Here is a 27873-nt window from a genome sequence, read left to right as displayed (position 1 = left end):
TATACATGTACGGGCTGGTCTGACTGTTGAGATTGGCAGGACAAAGTCATTTAGCATTGGCGCGCTGTCACCAAAACAACCAACACATCCTGCATTGATGACGTATTTTCCTCATACAGCCTTGTCGGGGACGCATCAGGACACATTAGCGTTTATACTACAAAAGATATGTGGTCGAATGTGTCCCAGACCACCTCAGCAAGTAGTTTGAGTGATCAGATCACAATGCATCTTGGTGGTCGCTTACACTTGTTTTTAGCGCTGTCTACTTGTGATCCAGTCGCATTTTATATAAAACCAAGTGCAAACAGGGTCAGACAGGGTGGAGGATTGGTTTCTATCTTTTAGCCATGACGACTCATGTGCAGCATACTAACGACACTGTCCCTCTCAGGGTGTTAACATTTGCTGCATGACATTGGCTGAAAGTCGCCATGGAAATCAGGCCTGTGGGCGGTATGTATGTGTGTGTGTGTCTTACAGGGATTGCAGGGGTCCTCATTTATGCCCTCCAGGACGCCAGTGTTAAATCAGATGTTTGTCCATTTCCATCCCCTGAGCTGACTATCAGCCGTGTGTTTACCATAGTGCCTAACTTGGCTTTAAATACAGAGGGTTAAGCAACACACACACACACACAGCGTTACACACATGCGCTTTGTCATATATTATTTTGGCTGTTTCCTTCCTCAGCGGGCTCACTCAGTCTTGTAAAATCACAGGATGCGACCAGCAGAGCGGGAAAGAATGGCGAAAATTGAACTTAACTAAAAGTCACAGTTGTCTTATCTGTGATCTTATTACGTATATTACAATTAATTCCAGTCAACAGCAGGACGTCGGTTTATTTGTTTGCTCTGAAGCCATTACAGCAGATAACCATCAGTTTCTATTCGATTCAAAAATGCCATTTGTCCATTCAGTATATGAAAGTGGCTGTTACATTTTGCAGATCACAGACCGTGCAGCTGCATTGTGGATGAAAGGTTTCTCTCCTGCTAACCACCAGTTTTGTGGGTGAGATGACTGCACTCAGAAGGATTTTACAGCTTTTTACACAGAGCCTGCAGTTATCATTTCTGTTCTTGGTTATGTATTTTGGTAAGAAGAGGAGGAAACGTGTATGCCGCTGTACTTGAATTGGCAAAACGATCTCCTCGGTTCTTGAACACTGGTTGGATGTTAATCCAATCAAGTAAAGAAGCATGAATGTTTTTCATTCCCTTCCTTGATGTCTAACTTGTTGAGCGTTGCAGGGTTTTTCCCTCAGCAGCTGTTTGTCCCTGTGATGTTTGTGCACTCTCTCTTTTTCAAAGATGGTTAAAACACTTTTTAGACAGTTGACAAAAAATTTCAGCAGTTAGCTTTACTTTTGCATAATCAAAGAAATCCTGTTTTTAGTCATTTGTATCCAAGATGTGGGTCAGGAATCCATGGTTTTAAAAATGACTCTTTTTTACAAACTGGTGGTAAAATAAAAAAAAAGATTTTAACCACCAAATAGAATGATCTAGATCAAGGGTTTTCAAAGTCTGATAATGTAGTTTGTAGATATTTCAATTGTGACAAACCCAACAAACACAAAACCCACCTTGTCTTGCTGTTCATCATACTGTATTTCCAATATTTTGATTTAGCTGCTGTAGTTTCAGGCTGCGATGCTCTTCGCATCAGAAAATCAGCAGCATCATAATGTATTAGTAAACAAGTTTCTCATAGAAAATCCACTTCTAATACATCTGGATTAAGTCAGTCTTGGTTTTAAAATACGGGAAGGTAGGGAGGAAATCTGATTGCTGAAGAAATGCATGTACAGTAAGTGCAGGTTTGCAGTAATCAGTTTACTGAAGTGCATGTGAATGTCTACCAGCATGTTTACCATTTTCTAGTTTTCCTGTGCACATCTGCTTTTGTAAAAATCTATTCTTTACTTGCATGGTCACCTCCTTTACTCCTCATATTGACAGACAACTCCACCTCAGTGGAGTGGCAACTATTTACTCTGCTTCCTGTCACCTACACACACCGGGTAGATTGCTGCGTTAAGTGTGTCAGTTTCGGAAAGATATAAAAATTGTTGGATGCAGTGTTCCCGGTTGTGATGCTGGAAAGGTGTTCTTTGTTTGAAGCATACTGACCGCTTTAGGTGATGACGCATGACTGGAATAAAAGGAATATACAAAGTATGTGAAAGGACTGAAAGAATTACTGAACAATATGCTTAATATACCCATTAATGGAGCTGCTAAAGCTCCGATGTGTGTGCTGGCTGTGTGACTGCAATCAGTTCAAGTGCACATTGTTTTTTCTTTGAATCTCGGCTGTGTTGGGCTCCGGCTGCCTAAAGAGTACATATTTCATTGTTGTTGCAAAAAGCATGATGCTAAAATTACTGGTAATCATGGAACACACATTCACGCACTTAAAATAAAGGCCTCTCAGAGAATGAACAATATAGAGCGGTTTCAGGAGTTATGAGGGCCTTGCTTCCATAATGGTTGAATGATAAAAAAGAAGGGCTATAATCTTATCGCCTCTTCCTCATTAAGCTTTTTCCACACTGTTACAGCATGATTTGAAAACCCACCTTTTGCAAAAGAAGTTCATCATTGTCTTTGTCACATAGGAAGAGGTGCTAATTGTATGAGATTTTGCCGAATTTGCTGCCATGTATGTGTGTCTTTTGTAACAATTTGTTATCAGTTTAATTTAAAAGCACTGAATTGTGTGCTATGTACAATAATAAATGTTAACGTGAAGCAGATTTGCTTTTGTTGGCAGTAAAACGTGCTTCATGCTAGATATTGTCTTTAATCATGCTTTTCCATGTCTCTCATAACAATGGCATCATATTCGTTATTAGTACAATGAGCCTCGTCTTCAAGGCTGATTGCCTTGTCATGCGCTAAAAGCTGTGTAGCCACCGGCCTTATCTTTGATGCTCTATAACGCTAATGGCTTTTTAATGAGGCATAAGTCACATCCTCATCCAACTGCTCCAAAAGCATTTTGTGTCTGTATCTCAGCCAAAACAAAAGGGGGATGCCTACATGCTTCAAAGAGGACGGTTACAGCACAGTACAAAAAGTTGAATACATTTTCATGTTTTTGATACTGTAAGTCTGATGGGCTGGTGCAAAGTATATTTATGCCATTAGATGTATTCACATTCATTCAAAGCTTAAAGATAGAGGATTAAAGGACCATACCATACATGTGTTCGCCTGTTCAAGTACTTTACAGCATATATACTTGAGTACATTTATAATGTTTACTTTCCATTTTCAAACACTGACTTAACAGATATTTTATGTACTTTTCAATGCAGCCATTGGGTTCCATTCATGTCTTAAGGGTACTGTATGAAAATCAATTATCAGATTAGTGAAACTTGCTTGAGTTGCATAACCCAAAGGTTGCATGTTGTAGCCAATTCACTCCAAATACTTTACATCACAACTAATCACTTTGTCTACTGTTTGAGGTAGCCATAGGCTTCTATTAATTTCTGTTAGTCACCAATTGTTTTTATAATCAATGTGGGGTTTTGGGGTGGAGGGGGAGGGGGGGGGGGGACACAGTGTAAAACACAATGTTAGAGATCTTTTATGTAATTATGAGAAGTGTAAGCGAGGAAAAAGACATAACCTGCAATAGTCTTGCAACGTGAGCGTTAGGATTCAATTTACCGGATGTAAATTGCACCAGGATGCAATTTATATTATTTCATTGACATGCAATTGCGAAATATGTAAATTGTTTGCTGTCATGGATCACACAACTCAAGCAAGTTTCATAAGTCTGCTACTTGACTTTCATACCATGCAGGAATGAATGAAAATAAATGGCTGCCTTAAATTGTGAGAAAAACACATAAAAAACTTGGTCTGAAACAATGAGGTGATTTAACCATTACTCAACCATTAGAAAATAAACTAGACAAGTAATGAGTGCTTTAAGACATTTCAATTCTCAGTGTGAAGATTTGCTGATTTTCTTTTTTGGAATATATTTGAGTTTTGGACTGTTGGACAAAACAAGCAATTTCAAGATCTTTCCTCAGGCTGTGGAAAATTGTGATTGGTATTTTTCACTTATTTATTACCTTTAATGGACTAAAGGATTATTCATTCATTCATTCATAACAGGGTAGCACAAATATTATGCATAGTCAAGAAGGAAAAAACATGCAAACTGTGATAGTCCTTAAAATATCTTATGTATTGATGGCATGTGCATACTGTACTGTAGCTCAGTAGCATATGTTTGGTTGTCAGTGTCAGAGTGTGAAAAAGTGAAATTATGTGAGAATGAGAGCAAAAGAGGTGGGTGAGGAAGAGAGAGGGAGAGAGAGAGAGGTAGAGAGATTGAGAGAGAGAGAGAGAGAGAGAGTGAGCACACAAGACGTGGTGCGTCTGTTGGCTGTGCAACAAGCTGCGATCAGAGGAGCTAATGGGAGGAGGAGGGCAGAAGGAAAAGCCTGGAAGGAATAAAGATCAATCGGGAGATTTGAGGATGTGAAGTAGAGAAAGGCAGGAAGAAAGAAAGAGAGAAAGAGAGAGAGAGGGAGAGATGAAATGAAAAATTGAGAGAGAGAGGAGGAGGAGACTGTGCTGTGTGTTCAGGCTGAGACTGGAGGTAAAATAGACCGCTGGGAAGCGACTCAGTGAGCGCTGTGATCAACACAGAAAGGAGTAAAGAAAATACAGGGAAAGTGACAGAGAGTGCTTTGACTGACATGCCCGTCATGATAAAAGCAAAGGAAAACCTGGCAAATTGCTGACTTTTTTTTCCCTTTTCGATTCATGTTTGATCCACTAATATCTTCCCTGATTTATTGTGGAGCTGAGTGGATCACACCACGAGGGGGGTTAATTAGTTTTCCCAGCGCGTTACTTCAAAGCCTTTTGTCTTGCATATCTTTAAAAAATGACGTAAAGAGGTGCAATCAATCTGTTAATCTTCGCTGGGGATTGTAGACGCTCTGATGGCGGATGCTTGGATTGTGCTGTCAAACTTTGGTTCTTGTTTCACCACCTTGGCTCATCTTCTTTCTGCATGAGGTAGGTTTTCAGCTTTCACTTGAGGACTGTCTGACCAACTTATACCCTTTAACTAAACTGTAAAAAGATAAAGACATTTGAGGAATCTCTTGGGGGTATGATCAATCATGTGTAATAAATCAGGGAATTTTCTTCAAACAAAGCGCTCTAATGTTCTTATTGGCCCCGTGGGATCTCAGAAGACCCCCTGATGAACCTCTTATCCTTATGATGTAAGATCTCTAGTGTTGAAGTAAGTGCTGACAAAACAAATACATTTCATTTCTTTTCCCAAGTTGCACCACCATGTCAGAAATTCTATTTTTAACCAGATCTATTCTGAAACAAAATGAAAGTAACTGAGCACTTTTCTCTCGCTCTTCCACAAGAGCTACTATTTTATTCCATGAACTGAGTGAGCACTTTTTGTTGTATCTCATTTTGCACACAGCATATAATCTATCTATCTCTGCCTCTTGTTCCTAAATCTTGCCAATCTGGCTCGGCATTTAGCTTACAGACAATGTTTAAGCAGACAATGAAATACTTTATCCTCCAGCTCTGTGCAGCCTCTCCAAAACAGCTCACACTGCTTGTGTGGGTACACCAGTCGTGATTCCCACTTGTGTTTTGTGGAGGGTGTGAGCGTGTCGTAGTTTTCGAGCTCCTGGGCGTCTCCAGAAGCTCCAGGGCTGCATGCAGCTTCAAATATCTCACTGGAAGAGTAATAATTAATTAGCTTCATTGCTTCATTACAGTGCTTCTCAACCTGCGGGTCAGAACCTTCGGCGGGATGTAAAATGACACTGGAGGAGTGATTTATGTAACATGAATAATTATATTTCCAATTAAGAGATGTTTAATTATCCTTTTCAATATTTGTGGTAAATGCATTTTTTGTTTTAGATAGTTAATTGCCTTTAGTCTCACAGTAATTTAAATTAAGTAAAAGTATAATGAGCTGTAACAGAAGAATTTGGATTAATGACTTGGTAGCAAGGTTCATCATCCTTTATATCCACAACCACAAATTTGGGTCGCACTGAGGCTTTTCTTTTGTTGAGAACCACTGGGCGACTAGTAATTGATTAAAAAGCTGGCGATAGTTTTAATAGTCAGATAAGTGAGTTTGTAATTAAAGATGGTTAAGATCCCAGCTCCCATATGTCGGCGGAGGGAAGTAAGCAAAGGTTCATCTTTGGAGGTTGCTGGTTAAAAAGGGTAAACCCAGAGATATACTCCCAAGTGCACTCATACAAGGACAGCTGCAGACACCACGGATGCATAGTAATTCAGTTTATACTACTTTCTGGAGCCCGTTTGGAGGGCGCGTTCCCCAAATCCGCAGTAGATCGGCGTCTACAGGAAGACAGCGTAGTGGTTACTCAGTCACAACAAAATACGAGGAGCGCAGATGTCCACACAGAGCCTACGTGTACACCCTCAGATGACGAAATTTACGTCACGCGGACCCTAGCGGACCCTTGTGTACTCGCAGATGTGGAAGGTAGTATAACTAGTAGTATAACAGCTGAACAGGAATGACATGAGTGACCCAGAGAGAGCAGGACACATGCAAGGAAACTCCTCTCTGTTTATTTTGTTTTTGGTAAATTCAAATGGGGTTTATACTGTTTTATTAACCTAACATGACTATATAAGAATATAATATGACCTCTGACAGCAGTATGTGGTGGTAATATGTTAATGACAGTCAAACTCCACTTGCTTTTGGCTCAGTGTTGATGTGATGATGTTGATTTTCCATCCTCATCACAAGACAAGTAAGATTTAGTTTCATTGCACTGTAGCAATACAGTTTTTGAATTTTGCCAGGTCTCTATTTTATTAATTCAGTGATATCTCAACAAGCACCCAGATAATTTTAGTTGTGCCTCGGGTTGTCTTGTAAGGAAATTCCCACAGTAGCCGAAATATCTAGGAAAGCTGAATCATTCACATGGCAGCACATGAAAAAAATGAAACCGACTGAAACACATCCTTAAGCCAAGTGGTCTCACTTAACCTTTCTGGAACTGTCTACTCTACTGTGACAGATAACCTAAGGTTTCTTCAGTCATCATCTTTGGTGTGTACAAACGATCACACGTTGTTTTTAACCAAAATTAGCTGTGGGAACTGGCTTTGTTTCCCATTCGTTCATCTTTAACATTATTATTTGTTGAAATTTCTATTTATGGAAAAGTGTAACACTTTGTTTTTGTTTTTTATCTGCAAAAAAGGAGTATATCTTGCATCTTGCTCACTGTAAATAGGTGTCCACGTGTCTTTTTCTTTTCTGTGGATGATGCTGAGTTTCGGTAGGTGGCACTCTTTTTCCTTGTCCGTTCAACCACATTGTTAGATTGCTTCTTTCAAGCCAGGAGGGTTTTTTTTTTCTAGGAAGGACCTACAAGACATTTCCAGGAAGTGGATATAGGTTGAATCACTATGATACAGTATCAATCAGCAATGACAGCTAAACTTATGAACATGTATGGGAATATGAGAGTTTAATATTTTAAATTCATGACATGGCCCATTACAGATTCATAGATTGTCTACAAACAAATTTCTGTCTGACTGCAGAAATCCTCTGGGTCTTAACCTCTTTACATTTACCCCTCTGACTGACAGATGATGAAAATGATCTCAAGCTCGCACACCGATGCTGACCTCACTAATTGTTTGCGGCCATGCATGAGGCGAGGCCGACGTAGTGAAAGGCCACAACAATTTGGATGCTGTCAATCAAACGACGTGTGCGTGAACCGTAGGGCAGGCTGACGGTTGTGGGGGTGGCTGGGTTTAACCTGCACAGGCATTCATACAGTAGACACATTGACATTTATATGTGCAAATGAGTGTACACTAGACAGTTGGATGGGAACACAGCATTGCAGAGTGACAACATTTCAGCCAATCCATTTCTTCAAGGCTCTGATTTAGGGTTAGAGTTTGATAAGTTTGTAGTTTGGTTCAGATTTTACATTAGAAGAAGGTTTAAACAGGCAATACATCCCAAATAAAATCCAATTCCTTGTGATTGTACTGGCAAACAAGTGCCCCATTTTGTGCGCTAAGCTAGGCAAACTTGACAGATTTGGGTTGACTTTTTTTGTTTTTGTATAAAGGTGTTTTATGACTTTTTCTCACTATGACATTTCTTCAACAACTACACTTGGATTGTTATATTTGACAGCAGTAGGAGGAAATCCTGAGTTGGATTTCTTTTGGAAGAAATTGCCTGTAAAGACTTTGGGGACAGTGCCATCTTTTCTGTTTGGAGTCAGGACCTTCCAAATAAGGACTGCGGGGTGTTTCCTTTCACTCTCTGGAAACATGCCCCGCTACCTTGGATCAAAGCTAATGCTAGCTTACAGTGAACACCGATCGCTGCACACTTGGGCTAACATTAGCTACTTTAGCTAAGTTGTGCTAACAGGGCAGGTATCGTAATCAGGTAACATTAAACTTAGTGAAATATTGCGACCATAGTCCAACTCAGTGCGAATCCCAGAGTTGAGGAGAGCAGCAGGTGAGCCAACTGTCAATCACATCTGTCAATCAACGCGCACATGGCAGGCATCAAAGCTACTAGAAGTCTTCAAATCTTATTAACGGAGCAATAATTTCCAAAATGACCACCAGCACACTTATGAGAGGGCCTTAATTTAGCGATTGAGATCATAATGACTCTTTGAAAAAAAAAAAAAAAGATTGACTTAATATTTCTTTGAATGGGAGTCAATTGGAGCCCGCATCTAGTGGCCATCAGTGGCATTGCAGTTTAAGGTAGTTGTAGCCAAGACATTACTGGCCTTAGATACAAGGTGGAAGGACCTTTGCACACAATGTGTACTAGAAGATGTCAAAACAACAAACTACAAATGTTTGTGGTGGTTTATTTTTTCTGAAGATAAAAGCTATGTCAGGCAAGCAGTGTTGAGAGTTACATTTGGGTTGAGCCTATGGAAACCGTAGACTGTATACAAAGATGGACAATGCGTCAACACTTCCTGCTGCTATGCAAAAGTGAAGCCAAAATATGTAGTTACCGGGAGCTGCCATCTTGCTTGTGTGACGTCATTTGCAACCAGAATCTGCACAGTAGAGTCGGGCAGCGGGATGATGACCAGTGGGACCCGCCCCGTCAATTTGACTGACAGCCATGCTGCCACCAAGGGGAGCCGCCATGGAGAGGTAAACCAGCCCAAACCAGCCAGTAACTAGCAGCCACAGCTGGTAGTGAATCACAAATGAAAACACACAATAGTGTTTTCCATCAGAAACTGCTACAGTCACTCGTCTTGTCAGACGGAGGTTTGAGGGCGGCTGTCAGTCACAGTTATCAATCATGACGTCACACCCCTTTTTATATCGTCAAATAACAAAATAAAAACAAACTTATCAGAAAAATGAGTACTTGAACATACGTCAACGTGATGAGAACTACCTAAAATGACAGAAACCATCTTTGGGAAAAAATGTCCCATCCACTAACATGGAGGAGGTGGAACTTATGACTGATACTGCAACCAGCCACCAGAGGACGATCAAGATGTTTTGGCTTCACTTTTGGGGAGCTGTCATGTTGTCCATCTTTATCTACAGTATATAATAGAAACAGTCAATAGAATGTCCTCACAAGGATAGAAATACAAGGATGCGTGTGTGTGTTTTACCAGGAGTATGTCTAGCCAACTCCAGAAATGACAGGTGATGAATGGGTTGGATGCCTTGAAGCAGATACAGCAAGGAAATAGAGACAACAAGGGTCAGTGTGTACAGCAGTACCTTAACATTAAATGAGATGAGGGATGGAGGGACGACTCTGTTTCCTGTAGGGACAAAGGCAACGAGGATAAGAACAAAGCAGGAGTGGATGAGAAGTGGCAGTATGACACTACCTTTTATATCTGAGGTGTTTTTTGATGGAAATATTACAGATGATACTCAGATGTATCATATGTAGTATACAGGCAACAGTCAATACAACTTCACACGTCTTCTGTACATGCGACAGCTAATGAAAAACATTGGATCTAAAAAGTGAACATTATTTGAAAATCACAGTGGCTCAGGGATACAAACATACAGCATATATGAATACAAATAATTTAATAATAGGCTTGAATTCTATGAAATACAAAAAAAATGTTTGATGTACAGTATGAGCTGCAGCAGTCAAACTGAATGGCCCTTGGGGTTTCACATTTAATTTATTTTTGAATGGTTTAATAGTTCTGAATTGATCTTCAATCTTCATACTTCAAGGCGCGCTGTGGAATTTTCTTGTAAACAAACAGAAAAATGCATTCTGTGTATCCTTGAGGCCTAACAACTCTCTTGAATGCATTTATTTACTCATATTTAAAGTGTTGATCAGTGGAATAGTGTCAAACTGTTGGCATGATTGTATATCAAGTCACTCTTGTAATCATGTGCATGTGTGAATACTAATAAAGTATGAGATACAAAGTGGGAACCCTCTTATAAAAAAATAGTGCTTCATAGTGCCACTATTAATAAAAATACTTCATTTTTTAACTTCTTTTTTGAACTGCCAAAAATGACAAATTTGACTGTTTCAAAAGACAACTCATATGAGTGTTTTCTGTGTTATCTGTGACCGTTTAGTTTAGGCTACTAAAGATATGTGGACAATGCTTGGGAAAAGTGGTCGTCATTGTTGAACGACACAGAACAGTCACTGTTTGGTAGGGCTGCAACTAAAGTTTATTTTCATTATCTGATAATCTGCCGATTATCTTCTCAATTAATCATTTAGTCTATGAAATGCTAAAAAATAGTGAGAAAATGGCATTCAGGAAGAGCATGGTTGGCATTTTTGCTTTAAAAATGAAACGATTAATTGATTATTAAAATAGTTGTGATTAATTTCATCTAAATCTTTCAATCGACAATCCGTTGCAGCTGTAGGACAGTGTCACATGCTTTGTACTTTCAACCCTCCAATCCCAACCTCCTAAGAGGGTTTGCATTCGTAAACTAATATCAAGCTAATGCGACAGGACAGTCATTATTTGGATGACAGCATGATGTGGCTTTAAGCAGGGGGTTCGATATGCTTGAAACAAACTACATGGCTCGGTTGAAGTGTTTACACAGATGCCAAATGGCCACACTCAAGGCAGAGCAGACAGTCCTACTGTCACAGGCTCATTCTTGCTGCACCCAAAGTCTTTGTAGTCTTGATGGGATGAATTGAACAAATGGGGACGATGGCACACACTTTCTAACAGTTTCTCCTTAGAGGCATTGATGGTTGTCGCACTCTGTTGCACACACAGAGAGGGAAAGTAGTTCAGATCCTACCATCTTCCTTAGCTCCATACACCTCAATAATCCCTATGTTAGTGGATGTGGTAGTCTGATTGTTGGTTTCAAGAGGTAACAAAAATTGCTAAATGCAGTCCTCCCATTTCTGATATAGGAAAGGTGTAGAGGGAGGGTTTTTAAAAATAATGTCATCAATCTGAAAACACTTTATTTGAAGCATACTGACCCATTAAGTGTAAGAGCAAACAACCAGTGTTGTTTTCCTGTTGAGGACAATGTCAATGTGTCTCTGATTGGGGCAGGTAGTGCTATATTATCTTCTTATTGGCTTAGAGAGCAGAAAGCTACAGGTCAAAACTTTTTCACCTTTTATCTAAAATCAAAAAATGCAAAGAAAATACTATGTGAAACAAGTTTTAAAGATTGACTTAGCAGCAGTATAAGTTTCAGGCAGCATCCTCTACAACCATCTATTTATCACAGCCAGCTGAAAAGAAAGAGCTTTCTGTTCAGAACAGTGGTTTTCTCCTGAATTGGCTGGGACAACAAGCGCCATCCTTGTTTGGCATCTCTGAAATGGCTGAGAGAAAGCTAAATCAATTAGCCTCAGGAGGCCGTGCATTGTCATTCGCATCGGGCTACCAGTGGCGGGTGGCCAGCAATGGTTCACGGAACAGACGCTCACTCAAGGAAACAGAGAGGAAAGAATTGAAGGGAAGGAGAGAGAGCAGGCCTGGCTTATTCGATTTGCCTGGGAAAGTGATTACACCTTCCGCTTCCCAACAACCTCCTCTCCCTTCCTGCATGTTAGCTGCTGATTGACGTTGATACACCTTACCAGGGCGTTTCTCCTGGCTGCTTTTACAGCTTGGCTTGAGAGCCCATCAGAGCCATCAAGTGCAAACACTTTACCTTGTATGGCAATCCCTTTATGCTGCAAACTGAATTTCCTTATGCTACCACCAGCAGGGTGGTGGCCTGTGTTTGTGTGATTAATGGAAGGGAGGGTCGCTTATGTCTGTCTTCACATGATATACTGAATGTGTGTGTGTGAGCACATATAGTCCACAGTGTGTGTTTGTAAGATGACTGATGGAATTGGACGGAGGTGGAGTGGAGATGATAAATCAATTAGAGTGCACAGGAGAATTAGGCTAATGAAGGTGACAGCAGGGCCTGTGTCCCATTCAGCCATGACTCAATCCATTCTGTGGGTGTGCGGATGTCCACACGTGTGTTCTTACTACTTACTCAGGAGTATTTTTGCATTTTACTTCTTCTCTGGGTCAAAAATTTAACCAATGTTTTGATTACGATAATGATAAAACTCTACAATCACATTTGATTTCAATGTGAGAAGGTATAAAAACTCCTTGCGCCTATCCACCAGAGAGAAATGACAGCATTAGTGGATTGTTCAGATGCCTTAACTACCTATGTTTATGTTTACCTGACAAGGACCTCTTGTGGCCATATTAATGGTGACTTTGTGTCTCAGAAGCAAAGATGCGTGGTGTTGTTATAGTACTCCAAAAGCTGTTAAGGAGGAGGTCCAGGTGGACAGTTTTGTCAGGAGAGCAGACAACTCTGAAAAGGGATGCCACTGTTTCTATCCTCTTGGTTTTGTCACCACGACCATGACATTTCCCTAACTTTAACTAAGTTGTTCTTCTTTCAACAATGAACATAAAGTTTTCCAAACCTTTACCACGTAGTTCCTTAAACCCAAACCATTTTAAATTTAACCAAGTTGTTTTTGTGCCTATATCTAACCAAACATGAAGCCTGGGTCCATTTTGAGAGGACTGCGTGTAGCATATCTAAGTGTAGCAAATTTTCAACTGTCCTCCAATGCAGAGTGACTAGCGGTGCTACATGTCATAAAGCCTTAACAGTACAAGTAACTTAACCTGGCAGCCTTTTCTGGAAAATGTTTGAGAAGACTGCCTCCGCAGGTCAGCTTACTATGGCCTTGCACATGATAGCTATCGCTTCTCCCGCCCTAGAAGCGGAGACATGGAGAAGCTAGCTTGTGCCACGACATAGTTGTTAGGTAGTATAACACAGAATAGGACATGGTTTTTAAGTTTTGAAGACAAAACAAGGGACATAAACATCAGTGTTGTATGCAGCAAACTAGTAGCCTAAGTTAAGAATTACTTTTCTTCTATTTATTGTTTTTCTTTTAATTTTATTATCCTGTCCTTGTTATTATGTGGCAACGTTAACATGCTACGCCATAAAGGAAAACAGTTTTAAAGGCCTAAATTATCTTTAATTGCTGTTGAAAATGGTTTTAAGGTGATTGGTTTTTCATCCATAATTGCTCTCACTTGTTGCAATACAGAATATTTCATCGGGTTTTAAGCCCCAGTTGCACTTATTTTTGTTTCTATTTTGTGAAATAAATTTGAATTGGTTGGAAGTTGGCCACATTACGTAGATCCTCAGACTAGAACATTTGGTAAACATGGTCCTTAAGTATTTGTGATCTGGTATTTGGAGCTTTTCCTGCTTTTGCCTTTATTTTAAGTCACTCTGGAAGGGAAAAAATTTGAATTTACATCATATCCTGGACAATTCCACTGAAAAAAATATTTATCTTGGCATTATTTTCCTCTAGTACTTGCTTCATCTATTTCCTTTCTAAAATAACCATGTCATTGCTTTCTGTTATATCGCTCTTTCTTTAACAGCTGGTAACAGCTTTTCTTCTTGGCTCTTTCTCTCCGTAACTGTCTCTCTGAGCCAGCTGCCCACTATTCTTCCAACTATCATTCTTTTCTTCAGGTCTCAAACCCCCTCCTAATAGTGGTATTTATTTTCTGTCAGGCACTCTTTGTCCCAAACAGAATAGCATGCTCATTACAGACACATTCACACATTCAAGCTGCACGAGAGCATGTGCTTCTTACATGGTGATACACAGAAATCTTCCCTGTAAAATTGTTACCAATCAGCTGTTGTGATGTATTTTGCATCCTTGCTGTGTATTGTTTAATCTCTTAGGATGAGTGGCTGCATTCTTATTATATTTTATCGAGAAATTTCTAGCACAGCCTGGAGGACGTTTTCAGCTATTTCAGATATCAACAGTAAAAGCTAATTGTGATATCCACCTCTCATAGTCAAAGATCAAGCGCTTGTTTTTAGATTCACCATTTTGTGAGTATCCAGAAGCCATCATTGCAATTTTATTGCATTGTAATGCAAAAGCATGGTAATTATTTTTATCACTGATCCTTTGCGGCATGAAAATTGTCAGAGAAATGTGTCAGAGATTGCAAGATTGGCTTTAGTAGAGATGGATTTCTCCTCTTTTTTGGTCATCACAAATATTTTCACTTCTATTCTATTCTTCTAAGTATTTACACATCATCAAATACCTTTCTGAAGCTGAAAGTCATCCTAGAAAGCTTTGGAAATCAAAACATTGTTACACCAAAAAGTCAATAAAATCCACGGGGTTAAATTCTGCCAGAGCTCTTTAGATTTAAATGTTCCCACTGAAGTTCACCCCAGCTCCAGATGTGAGCTACGTAACCCAAACCTGAGATCAGCCCTGTCTCCTTGAAATTACGTTTTGTTTACTTTAGCAAATACAATTTGAAGGAAATGTAGTTGCTGCTTGGATTATGCTCACTGGCAATGTTTTTTGGACCGTGGGCGTACAAAGACTTTGGCACTAGAGACCCAGGTTCACATCCTGAGTCCCAGTTTAGGCAAGAAAAACACTTTAGGGAAAGATTTGGTTAAATATTGACAAAATAAACATATCCTGTGTCTTGATAAAAGTCAGCACTGACTTTTTCGATATTTCACCAAGACAGCAAGCCTTTCCTAATTTTAACCAAGTGTTGTGAATGTCTAAACATAACCATAAAAAAGTTAATTATGCCGATACAAACAGAAAAACAAATAAAAAACACTGACATTGACTATTTTGCAGATACATTTCATATAAACATTTTGTGACTTTGCAAATACAGTACGTTCATAAAAATGTTTCCTCAGTCTGTTGATAAAATCGTACACTCATTACATTTTTCTTAAAATGCATTTGGTGTTGCAAATTAGTAGTACATCATTTTTAGAAGACAGTCTTGGTGAGATAAACATTTATGAAAGATGTCTATTAAATCAGTACATAAGCTTGGGTGGATTTATCTTGAAACGCTGAATATTCCTGCAAGTTACAGAAAGACTGGTAGGAAGGGTCAAAGGCCATTTTTACTGCTGATTGTGTACTGCTGTTTGGACAATATACCTTGTGTGGCTGTTTTGTTCATTTGTCAGTTGTTCATATTTGGTGCTTGTAATGTTTTTTTAATGTGTGGAGAAAGGCTAACCTTCTCTATTGGGAATATTCTTTATTGGTGTTATATGGTTTGCATTGTAAAACCTCATTCCTGCATCTATCCTGCATTAGTAGAGAGTTGTTTTTTTTAATGTTAAATAACTGTAATTCCTGAGGAACCAGACCTAACATTTTAACTGTTAAATGTTCCTTCAGTTTAATTATTTTCTGTAACTTGTAGAGTATCATGGAAATATAGGTTGGCTGCTAAAGCTACTCTTTGATTGATAGTGTGAATGTGATATTGGCGGAAGAGCAGGATTTGTTTGCCTTGTTACAGGAGAGCATTTAAGGAGCTGATCAATAGGTTTACAGCCTTTGAAAAGGAAACATGCTTGGGAGCTTTTACAAGGCCCTCGGACCAGTCGACAAGAAATCCATTTACAAGGAAGGTTTTGACTGAACTGATGAGCTCAGTCAGATTCCTGGCAGAACACTCGCACTGCCAATCATTCAGAGTATAAACTCATCATTCAACACTTGTGTGGCTCATACACCAAGCTTACTGTAATGCGTCGATGCACTTGAGATAAACAAAACAGAACAGCAGTGCATTCACTTCCTCCAAATTGACTAACAAAATATGTTGTTTGTAACTGCCTCTTTGAACAACACAGATGCGTTGATGTGACACCATCAGCAGGATGGCATCATTTGTATGTTAAATCCAAATCCGTAACACATGAATTTTGAAAAAACATATCTGTTTTATGATGTGACAAGGCCGGGGTTTAGGTTTGGACACAAATACAACTTGGTTAGGGAAAGATCATAGTTGGGGTTAAAATTGTGGTTTGGATTAAAATTACTACTTCATTAAGATCAGGGGACCTTCGTCGAGATGGTTACAATAATAACCATTAATGTTGGAGGACAATCGTGGTCATGGTTACAAGAAACCAACGTTGACTGTTGGTGGGTTAAAGTACAACGATTTGTTGACCCATCTATCAACCACGAATATGCATGACATTCGTGTACCACCATATGTTGGGAATGGATGGTTGGAAGCACAAAGAGTGTGACTTCAACACTAGAGACTACTGTTTGTGTCATGTCTTCGTCTACGCTAGCTTCTTTTGACCATGGACACAAAAAACGCTCATATGAGTCATTTTTGAAACAGCCTTACATGTTGTTTGGGACTAACAAATGGCCTCTTTATTCCTTTAGGTATGATGACTTGTTGCAAAATGAAGTAAAGTAAAAGTGCAAACTGCACTAACTGATATTTAGCTATTTTCCCATTGATTTTTACCTCTACGAGCTAAAGTACTTCAGTGACTTTTTACCAGGTTTGCTTGTAATTAAGATGGATCACAATGCTCCAAAATAGAAAATTGCAACAAATAAAAAACGTGTTAGCTATTATTCAGACCAAAGAAACTGAACTGTAGATTTGATTAACTCTACATTGTCCTCAAATAAGGAAACTGGTCCAAAGCCAGGCACGTTTCCATTAGCTACAGGTATCACAGAGTGAGGCTAACAGACAGGAGGAAGAAGGCCAACAGTCTTGGAAGCTGAATCCACGACTTGTTCCAAACGTTGCTTTTCATTTAATTTTTATATTACCCCAAAATTGCTGCCACAAGCTTCTAATCATCATAAACTGTGAATGCACTTGGAAGTAGGGAAGCACCGATCTGATACCAGTGTTTAATTAATAAGCTCTATGCCTCACTGTGTGGAAGAGACTCATTCTGTTGTAAGACAACATCAGATTTGACTTTGCTTTCCTGACAAATCTTTCCTAACTTTGTAAAACAAAATGTAACAAATAAATATGTTTATTTGTTTAAAATTATATAATATAATCATAAATTCATGAGTAAATGATTCAAGTCATTCATTTGCAGGAAGAATGGGCTGTTGATTCGGGTTGCTAACATTTAGCTGCAATGATTTAATAACATTGGTCTTGGGCTGTAATCCAGATATATGACATTATGTACATTGATATTATATGCATAGACATTAAATATTACTGCGCACAGTACACACAAACACACATACACACACAACATTACTGTTTTGAAAAGAAGACAGCTATAAGGATTTACTCATTGATTAGAGTGCACATGTGTGTGTGAATGTGAGCTCAGCTGCCAGACTTTTAACCAGAACTAAGAGGCACGATCACATCACACCTGTTTTAGCCTCTTTACATCGACTCTCTGTTTGTTTTAAGATTGATTTTAATATTTTATTGATTACCTTTAAGGCCCTTCATGACCTGGCTTCAGATTATATTGAGACCTTTTAATCCCTTATGAACCTTTGCTTAGTTTGAGATCCTCGGGCAGAGGTCTTCTGTCTCTTCCAGAACCCAGGCTGAAAACTTAAGGGGACAGAGCCTTTGCCATTAGGGCTCCGAGGGTCGAGAACGACCTGCCCGAGGAAATAAAGCTGTCTGAGTCAGTGTCTTCTTTCAAGTCTCTTCTTAACATAACTGAACATATTTTTATTGGAAAGTATTTCCTGATTTTACCTGAGTTGCCTGCTTTTTATTTTACCATTAAATTAATCTTTAATTTTGTGTTTTACTACTTTTCTGTTTTATAATGTGTTGATTTTTTTTTATGGCTTTCAGTTCGTTTTAATCTGTCTGTGCTTTAAATGTGTTCTGTTTTTATTGTAAAGCACTTAGTTACTGTGTTTTGAAAGGTGCTAAGTTATACATCCCACTCTTCTTCTTTTTCTGCTGTGACATGAATGCAGGCTGCAGCATTATTCACCAGAGAGGGAGAGGTAAATCTCCCAAGTAATCCTTGTCATTTGTTGGCAGTGGAGCAGACACTCAGAAAATCTCCCTTTTTGGCTCGAGTATGAGTTGCTCTTTTGGGTCGTGTCCAGTGTGAAATTACACAGAAAGAAAGCAAGAAAGAGTTGCCAACAAGGATACATAAATAATGAAAATAATATAACGAAGAGGAACGAACAGGAGACGCAAAGAGATGAAAATCTAAATCATATAAAAGCAGCATCTAGTTTAATGTTATGGAAATGGTAGGTTTTGATAATAAGTAGTTTCAGCATGAATGGGCTGAACAGAGAAACAGAACAAGCATCATATTTATAGAGGGGTCTGGATACTTGACATGGTTAAAAGACCCTTGCACCTGCCCAGAGTGTCCTCCCCTACTCCCTGCAGCTCACTAATCAGTGGGGCTGGTTGAGGATGATTGGGCTTCCAAACCTGCCATCAGCCAGCTGCTCTCCACCATTAGCCCAGAGGAAAAAATTACCAGTGTGAAGCAGTTGTGCTGATGCTGCCATTAAGGAGGAATCACTAGAATTTTTTTGCTATGAGAAAAGGTTGAAGAAAACTGCTTGAGTTGATAGCTTGTCAGCTAAAGCTCCTAAAACACCTGGGTTAGGGTTAGGTCTTAGGTTTTTCTTAATAATAGTAATAGTTTGGGTTGGTTTAATACTTTACATTAATAGCTTTAATTATGTGACTTAATAAACAACATTTTAAACATTGTACAGCTCTAATTTAGCAGATCTTAGTCTTCTAATGTGGTTTTCACTGCCTTTTAAGTTACTCATACATTCAGAATTATAAGCAACAACTTGATGCATGTGTTTGCTCATCTACAGCTCCAGTACTTTAGTGTAAAAGTTTCTACAGTGCAGTAGTTTATGTAAGCCAAGTCGGACCATATCTGCCTTAATGTGGTGGCTGGTCTTACCCTCAGGGTGGGATTGATTTAACTTGGAGTGCAGTACACACAGTGCAGTTCTACCCTACTTCCCTTTTCAAAACCTCTTCTTCTTCAGCTTTCCTAACTCTTGGTATCTACAGTACAGTTAGTTCTCTCTAATCTCCTTAAATGAAATTAAGAATGCTTAATCTTTTTCATTACTACTTTTACTACAACTTAGTACAGTGGCAGAAGGGGATAAAGAATGAGTAAGAGTGACTGCTCTGATGAGAGGTTTTACTCTCCAGGATTTATCCAAGCTCAGCTACAGTATAAATGTTTTCCAGCCTAAAATATAAAAATCCTGAAATGTCCAGCCCACGATGTAAAATAAATTAGGATTTGCTGAGAGAAAATTGTCCTTGGCATTAAGAGTGTACAAAGCTCTCGTTTATTCAAGATCACTGCTGCTTTTGGGTTGGTTACAGACTTTATGTGGATGGGTTCAAACTTAATTTGACACCAATTTCTTACTTTAGCAAAGGATAATGGACTTGGCTACATTCTTTGCTATAACATTGCATCTCAGTTTAGGCGTTTAGCTTGTTCTCTTGTCCAGTGAGACTTGGTCATCAACATTACAAACAACCGATACTAAAAAGTGCAATGGTCAGAGCTACAGTTCCTCTGTGACTGTAGAAAGATCATTTAGAAGATAGCGTTTTTACAAGCAATAAGAACAAAATGGAGGAAAAGGGGGGTATGGTTTAGAGGGAGGAGGGCAATGTGAGGCTTCTGTCATTTTGGACTCACTGTGTGAAAGAGACAGAAGCCATGAATGCTAGATTCACAATCCACACATGGATTGTGTTTGCCAAACACTACAGTGGTAGCTATTTAGGTTTTGTTTAGTGATATAATCTGCATCAATCCTGTATTACTAAAGCTGTTAAACTTACAAACAGAATGTTTGAGGATGACACATGAGAATTGTAAACAGGATTTTCTACTCCTCCCGATACAAATCCCAACCATTTGGAAGTGTGTAACCAACTTTGATTTGAGCTAATTGAAATAATAGGAGTTTTGTAGTGCTAGCATTACTGCTACTGTATGTGTTCAGACAGAATGCAAGGTGAATTTTAGAGGTTTGTGCACAAAGTCAATGGAAAGACAAGAGTGGGTTGATGCTAACTGAAATGAAGACGCACCCACATGAGTTAAATGTTTCGACTTGAGCAAAAACTTTTGTACTCATCGCGGGGCTTTATGAAGCTGCTCAATAAATAGGAGATGAGAAGGTGATGAGAGGATACATTGGAGATTCTGGAGAGTCATGAGATCAGTCAGATACAAACACACACAGGCACACTACCACCCACACACGGTCAGTCAATTTCTAGATAGCTTAAAGCTTACGTCTATACAACTGGTACATTGGCTGTTTGGGGTGAATCAACACAGACAGTCCAGCAAGGTGAAAATTCACTTCTCTTTCTGCCCAAACAAACCTGCCTTCACTCCTCTCGTCATGATATAACTTTAGTAACATTTAGCCAGTGAGTGTGCATTGGTACCTATCCGTTATTAAACTGTTAATGAATGTGTGACTATCTGAAATACTTTATTGTACCTACAGTAGTTAGATACAAGTTGTTTCAACTAGTTTGTGGGTTTTTGATTGCAAGTGTGATGCTCATTTTGACAATTTAGCCAACTGTCATTGAGCTCAGCAAAGACCCAACAAAGGATCTGAGTCTGTGCTGTGTGAGAAGCAGTATTATTCATAATGAAATTTCCCATGTCTGTCCTCACATATTCTCCTATGATAATCTCTAATTATCTTTTTATGCTCCCTGAAGTTTTTTTGAAGATACATGTCTCATTTATTTCAGTGTTAATCTGTCATTGTGACAATTTTCATACTCAGTGAACACAGACTTTTGCACAGGGCACTGTTCTTGATATGCTACTTCAAATGACCTTTGCTAGTAGTTGCACCCATTCATTTGGATGTTTGTTAAATGAAAAATGTATTTTTAACCAACAGTATTTCAGTGGTATAGGAGTGTGTAGAACATGTGCTCAGAGCTTCTAAATTAAGTCTATTTTTTCCAATTAACTTTTAGAGTTATTATTTTCCCTTTTGAAATAATAACTCTAAAAGTTATAATGTTTACCAGTGTTTTATCTTTGTCTTCAAAAATCAAGTAATTACCATATACTCCAATATTTAGCCCGCCTACACAGTAACATTCATCAAGAGGAGAGGCAGGAGTGTTTATATGAAAAGTGGGGTTGATTTGTTAAATTTCAAACTTTAAGGACTGATAAATCACAAAGAAAATGTGCACAGCCTCAGGTTTCATGGTGAAAGCTAATAATAACCGGCTCCTCTTTTGACATCAAATGTGAGAATAACCATTGATATATTGCTACTGGTTTCTCTACCACGAGCAGTCTACCCAGTGTGATTTAGCGTTGACATTTGCATTTGCCCCGATTGCAGTAAATGATTTTAGACCTCACGCATAGTTTCACACCTCGGAGTGTCAATCAATACATCAATCCAGGATTATGATTAAGCCTATTGTGTTAGGGTAATAGGTCAACATCTAAGCCTTTGTAGAAATCCACAAACCATGTGCTATTCATACTTCCTCTGTTAAATACTTTCTCACCACAGATTGAGATAATTCTTGCCATGTGTTTATAGATGTTAATTTATGTCAGCTTCTGATTTATGAAATACTAGTCCTATTTGATTTCTGGTCTGAACAAATGATGTAATTTTGACATTTTTTTCTATATAACACACATCCTATACCAATATGTTCGATAGTCACACATTCATTGATAACTCAGCAATCTTGGCTTGGATTAGTACAAAGCACAAGGAATTAGCAAGAAATAGTTTAAATACATTTTACTGTGTGTATCTTCCTATTATTGTATGTGAGTGTGTGTGAAAGAGAACATTTAGAGGGAATATGAGAGAGCATGTGTGCTGACAATCTACTCAGAAATTAAATGATGCCTGGTTGCAGTGTCTGAAAGAGATTAGGAAAGGATAATTATCATTTAATGTACTGCAATAACATGGTCCATCTGTGTCCAAGAATCTTATCAATTTTGAATTACCAGCCAAAGAAAGAATCATTTCATTATTACATTTGATGAAAGTCCTGAAAGCGGAATTGCCTTCAGATGATCTGGGACATGCATCACCATGACATACTCTCCATTTCCTGTTGAACCTCAAGATGCACGCTGTGCTCATTACCTGGATATTCCTTTCATTAAGCATTTATGGAACAAATACAAGAACCATCCTGAGATCACTTGGTTAATTTGTACAAATATACATTCAGAAAATAGAAAGCAATTTACTGTAGCCATCCATTTGATGTTCAAAGCAGGGGACATTTGCTCTTCAAATTCAGATATGATCAATGTGTTCTGACATGGTTAATGCAACTTTAACATTTAGTTCCAAAATAGGCAGAACGGTGTTTACCAGAGTAGTGGCATTCATACTGTATCCACTAACTGTAAGCTCATTTTGATTATTACGGGCAATCACATCTATCATATCATATGTGTATGTCGTTTTCTACTGTATATAAGGAATGTAATTTGCACTAGCTGAGTAAAGAGAGGAAGTGTGTTCGGGGAAAATGGCACTTACTTTTGTGTTCTATATTTTGTGGGAATGAGTGCACAAGCTACTATGCCCCAGTATTGCGGTATTCAAACATTTTAATTAATTTTATACTTTTAAATTTGACATATAAGATCAAAGGAGGGTAGTATTTTCTTTTCGTTTTTGATGATTGCAAAGAGGTTTATCTTCATTAAAAGAACATAATTCCTCAAATGTCTTCCTCTTTTCCCTTCGTTTTGTTTGCCTTGTATGTTAGTGTTTTTAATGTTTACCAGTGTTTTATCTTTGTCTTCCCATTTTAGTCATGGACCACTGACCTTAAGTTATTGGGGTAAATAAGCTTCCAATAGGCTTTATTAATGAACTATGATACCAGGAGCCTTTTGATTGTGACTCCCAACTGACAATGTGGGGAACTAGATAAGGACATCTGCTCTCTTGAGAATATGTTCTCCAGGAATCGCTTCAATGGACAACATGGAGCAGGTGTTGCCCCTAAAGGAGGCACAAAGGCAAAAGTCCATCCACCCAAAAAGAGGGCTCCAAACCCCAGGGTAGCACTGGTCATTCGGGGTAAAATACACCGTCTCCTGCAAGGATCTGCAGACCACCATGTCCCAGATTCCCACCTTTATTATGCAGGTATTGAGGAGGATGAGGAGGCTGAAAAACAAGAGAGCAGAAAGGAGCACAGGGGCGTATATTCAAAGGTTGGCCCCAGGGCTGAAGCCTATTCTCCAAAAGTGTCAGATAGTAAAAGACATGGAGTAACACTGGGGCTACCATGTGTAGGAGAGGTAGAGCTGAACAGAGAGGGATGTATAAGGATACCCTGTACTTTGCAGCACAAAAGCTGCAGACCCTCAGCAAATATGAAACGAATCTCCTTTGAGGGTGAAATTCAAGGAAGTCCGGAGCAGATTCGAGCAGCCTCACGCTACAATCCAATTGGATCAGACATGAATGGTGCTAAATTTGCAGGAGCAGCCAGAAGGGATTTTGCTTCACCCCGTATTCGGCCAAAGAGACCTTATTCTACTGGTGACTGTGTGGATTACAACTTCAACACAGCTATCCCGGGTACGCTGCTGGAAGAGGATGAAGAAGGTTTAGGGGTGGATAAAGAGGAGGAATCAAGTGCCATCATTGAGCACATTTTAAAAGAGCTGAGGGGGATCAACAAAATCCAGGAGGAAATCTCAGACCTCAGGGATTACCTTACCTCAGTTCGAGGGTCAGTTGAGGAAGTATCATCCTGTGTAGATGCTGTATTGTTAGAGATTGAGGGCATTCGTTCTAGCAACAAGGCTGGCTCTGGGGTACATGCAGGTACGTGGTCAGGGGTAGGGTGCAAAGATGGGCCACCCACTCGCAAAAGGCCCGCTAGTGCCTATGGCAGTTTAGGGAGTTCAGTGCCAAAGTCTGATTCAAATCTTTTTCCTGTGGTCTGCAATGAACGCCATAGCATCCATGGAGAATTACTGCTACCAAGGGCAGAAGTGTCCCCAATTGCTGAATCAGTGGATCATCAGGAATTGGAGGAACCAGAGGATAACTCTGACCATAGCTCAGATATCCCAGTAGGTGCTATGGCAAGAAAGCTCAGCTTTGGCTACCTTGAGAGACAAGATGGCCAAGACTGTCCAAGCACCAGCTCCTTGTCTTCTGGTCATAGTTCCAAGTCTGAGTCAGACTTAGAGAGACCGTCATCTAGTCATGGAAGGAAGCATCAAAGAGCTGATGATGGGGGAGAACATTGGACTAACACTGGGGCCTCTGGGGAACCTGTGTGGCATAGGGAAACTGCTTACCACAGGAAGGGAAGTCTGGAGGAGCATGAAGGTGAGAGTCTTTGCTGTGAAGGAGCTGGTAGCTGGGATCACTATAGAGGTGGAGGCTATAGTACATTGGGGCAGTGCTCCGCAGGAAGTTCAGAACATCTCTCTGTTCGCTCTGGCCAACATTACAACTCACCTGCCAGCACTTCTAGCAGGGAGGAGTGGCAGTCAAGGAGGCGAAGGCCTCAAACCCAGTCAGGGATTCATGTTCCAACAGATACCAACCTTGAAATCCCCACTGTTGGATTTGAGTGTGCTGCTGATTGTTCCTACCCTCAAAGTTCTGGTTACCATTCAGTTGATGGGCATGATGGAGAAACAGAGGAATTTGACTATGGGCAATCAAATGACCCAAGCTACTCCACAGACTGTCAAGTTGATAGTTATCAGGAAACGTATTTAGCCTACGAAGAGTCTTCAGCATGGACTGAGGCATCCCTATTTACAACTGTAGCTGATGTGAATAGGCCAGTCAGTCAAGAGACTGAAGTCAGTAACCAAAGCCTAGAAAACCGACTCCCTCACCCTGGCAGGGCAGATGTTCAAATGAGTGGTTTCAATGTCAAGCGCATAGGTCGAGCTGTACTTGATTTTAGCTCTGCCTTGAGGGGAGCATTGCGCAAACTTGAAGTACCTGCAGCTGGAGAGGAAACAGACTTTGAAATATCAATGCCTTCTGACCTGCCTACAGCTGAGTTGCCTACAAAACCTATAAGCTGTGAGACGCAATTTGAACAAACATCTGATGAAACCCTTCAAGAAGATGTGGTTTATAGTTGTAATGCTACTGGGGAATTGAGCAAAGACAGTACATTAAACAAATCAGATCTTTTCCCCATGGAGCCTATGCTTGAAGAAGCCATTAACAGCCTTACGTTAGAGTCTACAGACACTTGCCAACATCCTCCTAGTTTGGAAAAGATCCCCCCATTCTCAGAGGAACTTTCAGTCTGCCCTCACCCAATCTCCAGTAGCACTACAATACTGCTTCCACCTGATGGCCTTACAGAACACCCTGCAGAAGGCCCTGCAGAAGGTCCTGCAGATCTGAATGTTAAGGCCCAGCTTTCACAATGCACTACTACAGAATCCCTCTCAGTCTCCCTCTTGGCTGATGAACCTGTAGCACCGGAGGAGCAGGGAGAAGTTGAGGTGCCACTGCCACAACAACCCACCACAGATACTGCTATGGCTCCAGAGGGCAACATAGAAGGAAATGCGGCAGAGCCACTCCTGGAGATAAGTCAGATGGATGAACGCAGGCTAAAGTGCCTGAGGAGCTTCCAGCAGATTCTGCGGGAGAAGAGGGAGACTAGGCGCAACCTTACCAGTATGACCATGTCCACCTTCTCTCAGGATGAGTTTGAACCAGGTAGTCACCACTGGATTTCAAGTTAGAGTCATCTTTTTTTCATATGCATTTTGTCATTCATTTTTAGTCACAGGGGAAAAGAGAGGTGCATGTATAATACAGTATTTTTTTGTTTTTGACTGAGTTATTCCTACTCTCCATGCTTTAAACACCCCTCAGGGTAAAACAGAATTGGTATCTTTTGTACTTTAATTCATTTGAGTGACCATAAATGACTTTTAATAATTTATTTGGGAACAAATCAATATTTAACTTTCTGTGATCATAAAGTATTGGGTTTTTTTTTAAACTTCCCTTTTCCACCTCACCTCTCTGCCATCAAAGCTTCTCTTTTACAAATCTGTTTGATCTGCCACGGTTGCAGTGCAATGTGTACACTGATAAAAGGATAACCGTTCATATACTCTTTCAGTATGTTCACCCAGCAATTTTGAATAAGCCCTCGTACCAAAAGGACCCTTGGGTATTTATTGTACCAAACGGTCTCTGACGGTCTCTGCTGATACTATAATTTTCTACCCCCTTGAGAGTAATGTATCACCTGCCACTCACGAGTCCTTTACTCCTCTCCAAGGCTCCAGCAGTAGCCATTTACTGAATTAGAAAACATTAATTATCTCCTTGGAAAGCGAGTCTGACATTAAAGAGGAAGGGGAAGGGAAATATTAAGAGTCATTTTCATGATAAATTATACATGTTAATGAAACATTTATGACCTCAGACCCCATCTATTTGAAAACTCAGTGGCGGCACTGCTTTTAACATTACCCAAGCATTTATAACAAAATGAATAATTCAGGGTGTGTCTTGTTATTTCACATGATAAGTCAAACTAGTCCATGACTGTTTTTTTTTCTGCCTGTTTTTTCTCTGTTTTACAGATGGAAGTCAAGATGGAGATCAGGTTACCTCTTTTGTGGTTTCTCTGCTGATCTTACATTATTAGCATGACATCCTAGAAAAAGTTGTTCTTTCTGTACAATTTTCTGTATATTCTTTTGACATTTCCTCATGTCAGTGGCTGATTTTACTTCATTTTCCTGTTTTGTTGTATTTATATCACTTTCTGTCTGTCTCTGGAAAAGGTGCACGTAATCTTGAAAATACTGCAGTTCAATAAAATAGCTCATAAAATAGCTTTAGGTTTTACGAGATGTCAACTTCAATGCATCTGTGACCTATTAAGAATTTGTGGTTTCAGTCATAAAAATAAAGATGCCGTATAGGAATAGGTCAGTATTGATTAGGGCACAATATTGATGAAAAATAACATTGATGTTTAGCCTGTCGGGCCGCCATGTTTGTATGTTTTGTTACTGTCACTGTGGTATTTTCTTTACTAGCTGTCAGACTAGGAAAAAAGCAAAAGGTTTAGAAAGCAAAGGTCAATATTCAGTGCATTTTTACTGGAAGCATGTGTGGTTTTTACATGTACACTTTGCAAGATGTAACTGCTCATACATGTATTGGGACTATATTATTGATTGAAATGCCGTCTTTGGCATGAAATGCTGAAACTCAACCAACCCAGTTTAATCCCAGTGCTTCTCTCCTGTTTTTTCTTCTCACTTGTTTCTCTCATGCTTTTGTGTGTGCATGCTCCAGTGCTATGAAACCAATAAAGCCTGTCAAAATGTATGACCTTTGACT

The 27873-nt window shown here is 39.5% G+C and overlaps 2 protein-coding genes across 3 annotated transcripts in view; both read left to right on the top strand.

Annotated features, from left to right (window-relative positions):
- LOC122967288 (protein unc-13 homolog B-like) overlaps nt 1-27873 on the top strand; it is a 200591-nt gene that overhangs the window by 95942 nt on the left and 76776 nt on the right. The gene's annotated exons all lie outside the window — the stretch shown is intronic.
- On the top strand, nt 4944-27860 carry LOC122967280. Of its 2 annotated transcripts, XM_044331824.1 has the most exons (3): nt 4944-5063; nt 23316-26223; nt 27105-27860. In XM_044331824.1, exons 2-3 carry the CDS (start codon nt 23460-23462, stop codon nt 27167-27169), a joined length of 2829 nt encoding a protein of 942 aa, XP_044187759.1. In that variant the 5' UTR covers nt 4944-5063; nt 23316-23459; the 3' UTR covers nt 27170-27860. The 2 variants fall into 2 exon arrangements, with proteins under 2 accessions (XP_044187759.1, XP_044187770.1); XM_044331835.1 differs by lacking the exon at nt 4944-5063 and having other exon boundaries at nt 23022-26223.

The sequence above is a fragment of the Thunnus albacares genome, chromosome 2 (genome assembly GCF_914725855.1).
Source record: "Thunnus albacares chromosome 2, fThuAlb1.1, whole genome shotgun sequence".
NCBI lineage: Eukaryota > Metazoa > Chordata > Actinopteri > Scombriformes > Scombridae > Thunnus > Thunnus albacares.
The sequence above is the reverse complement of the archived record's forward strand: the minus strand, read 5'-3'. Positions and strand labels throughout refer to the sequence as shown.

Bases quoted from the DNA above. Each gene is read 5' to 3' on its own strand.
- LOC122967280 (XM_044331824.1), top strand. From the start codon at position 23,460: ATGTTCTCCAGGAATCGCTTCAATGGACAACATGGAGCAGGTGTTGCC. The intron at 26,224-27,104 runs GTAGTCACCACT...TCTGTTTTACAG, and splicing joins TCAGGATGAGTTTGAACCAG to ATGGAAGTCAAGATGGAGAT.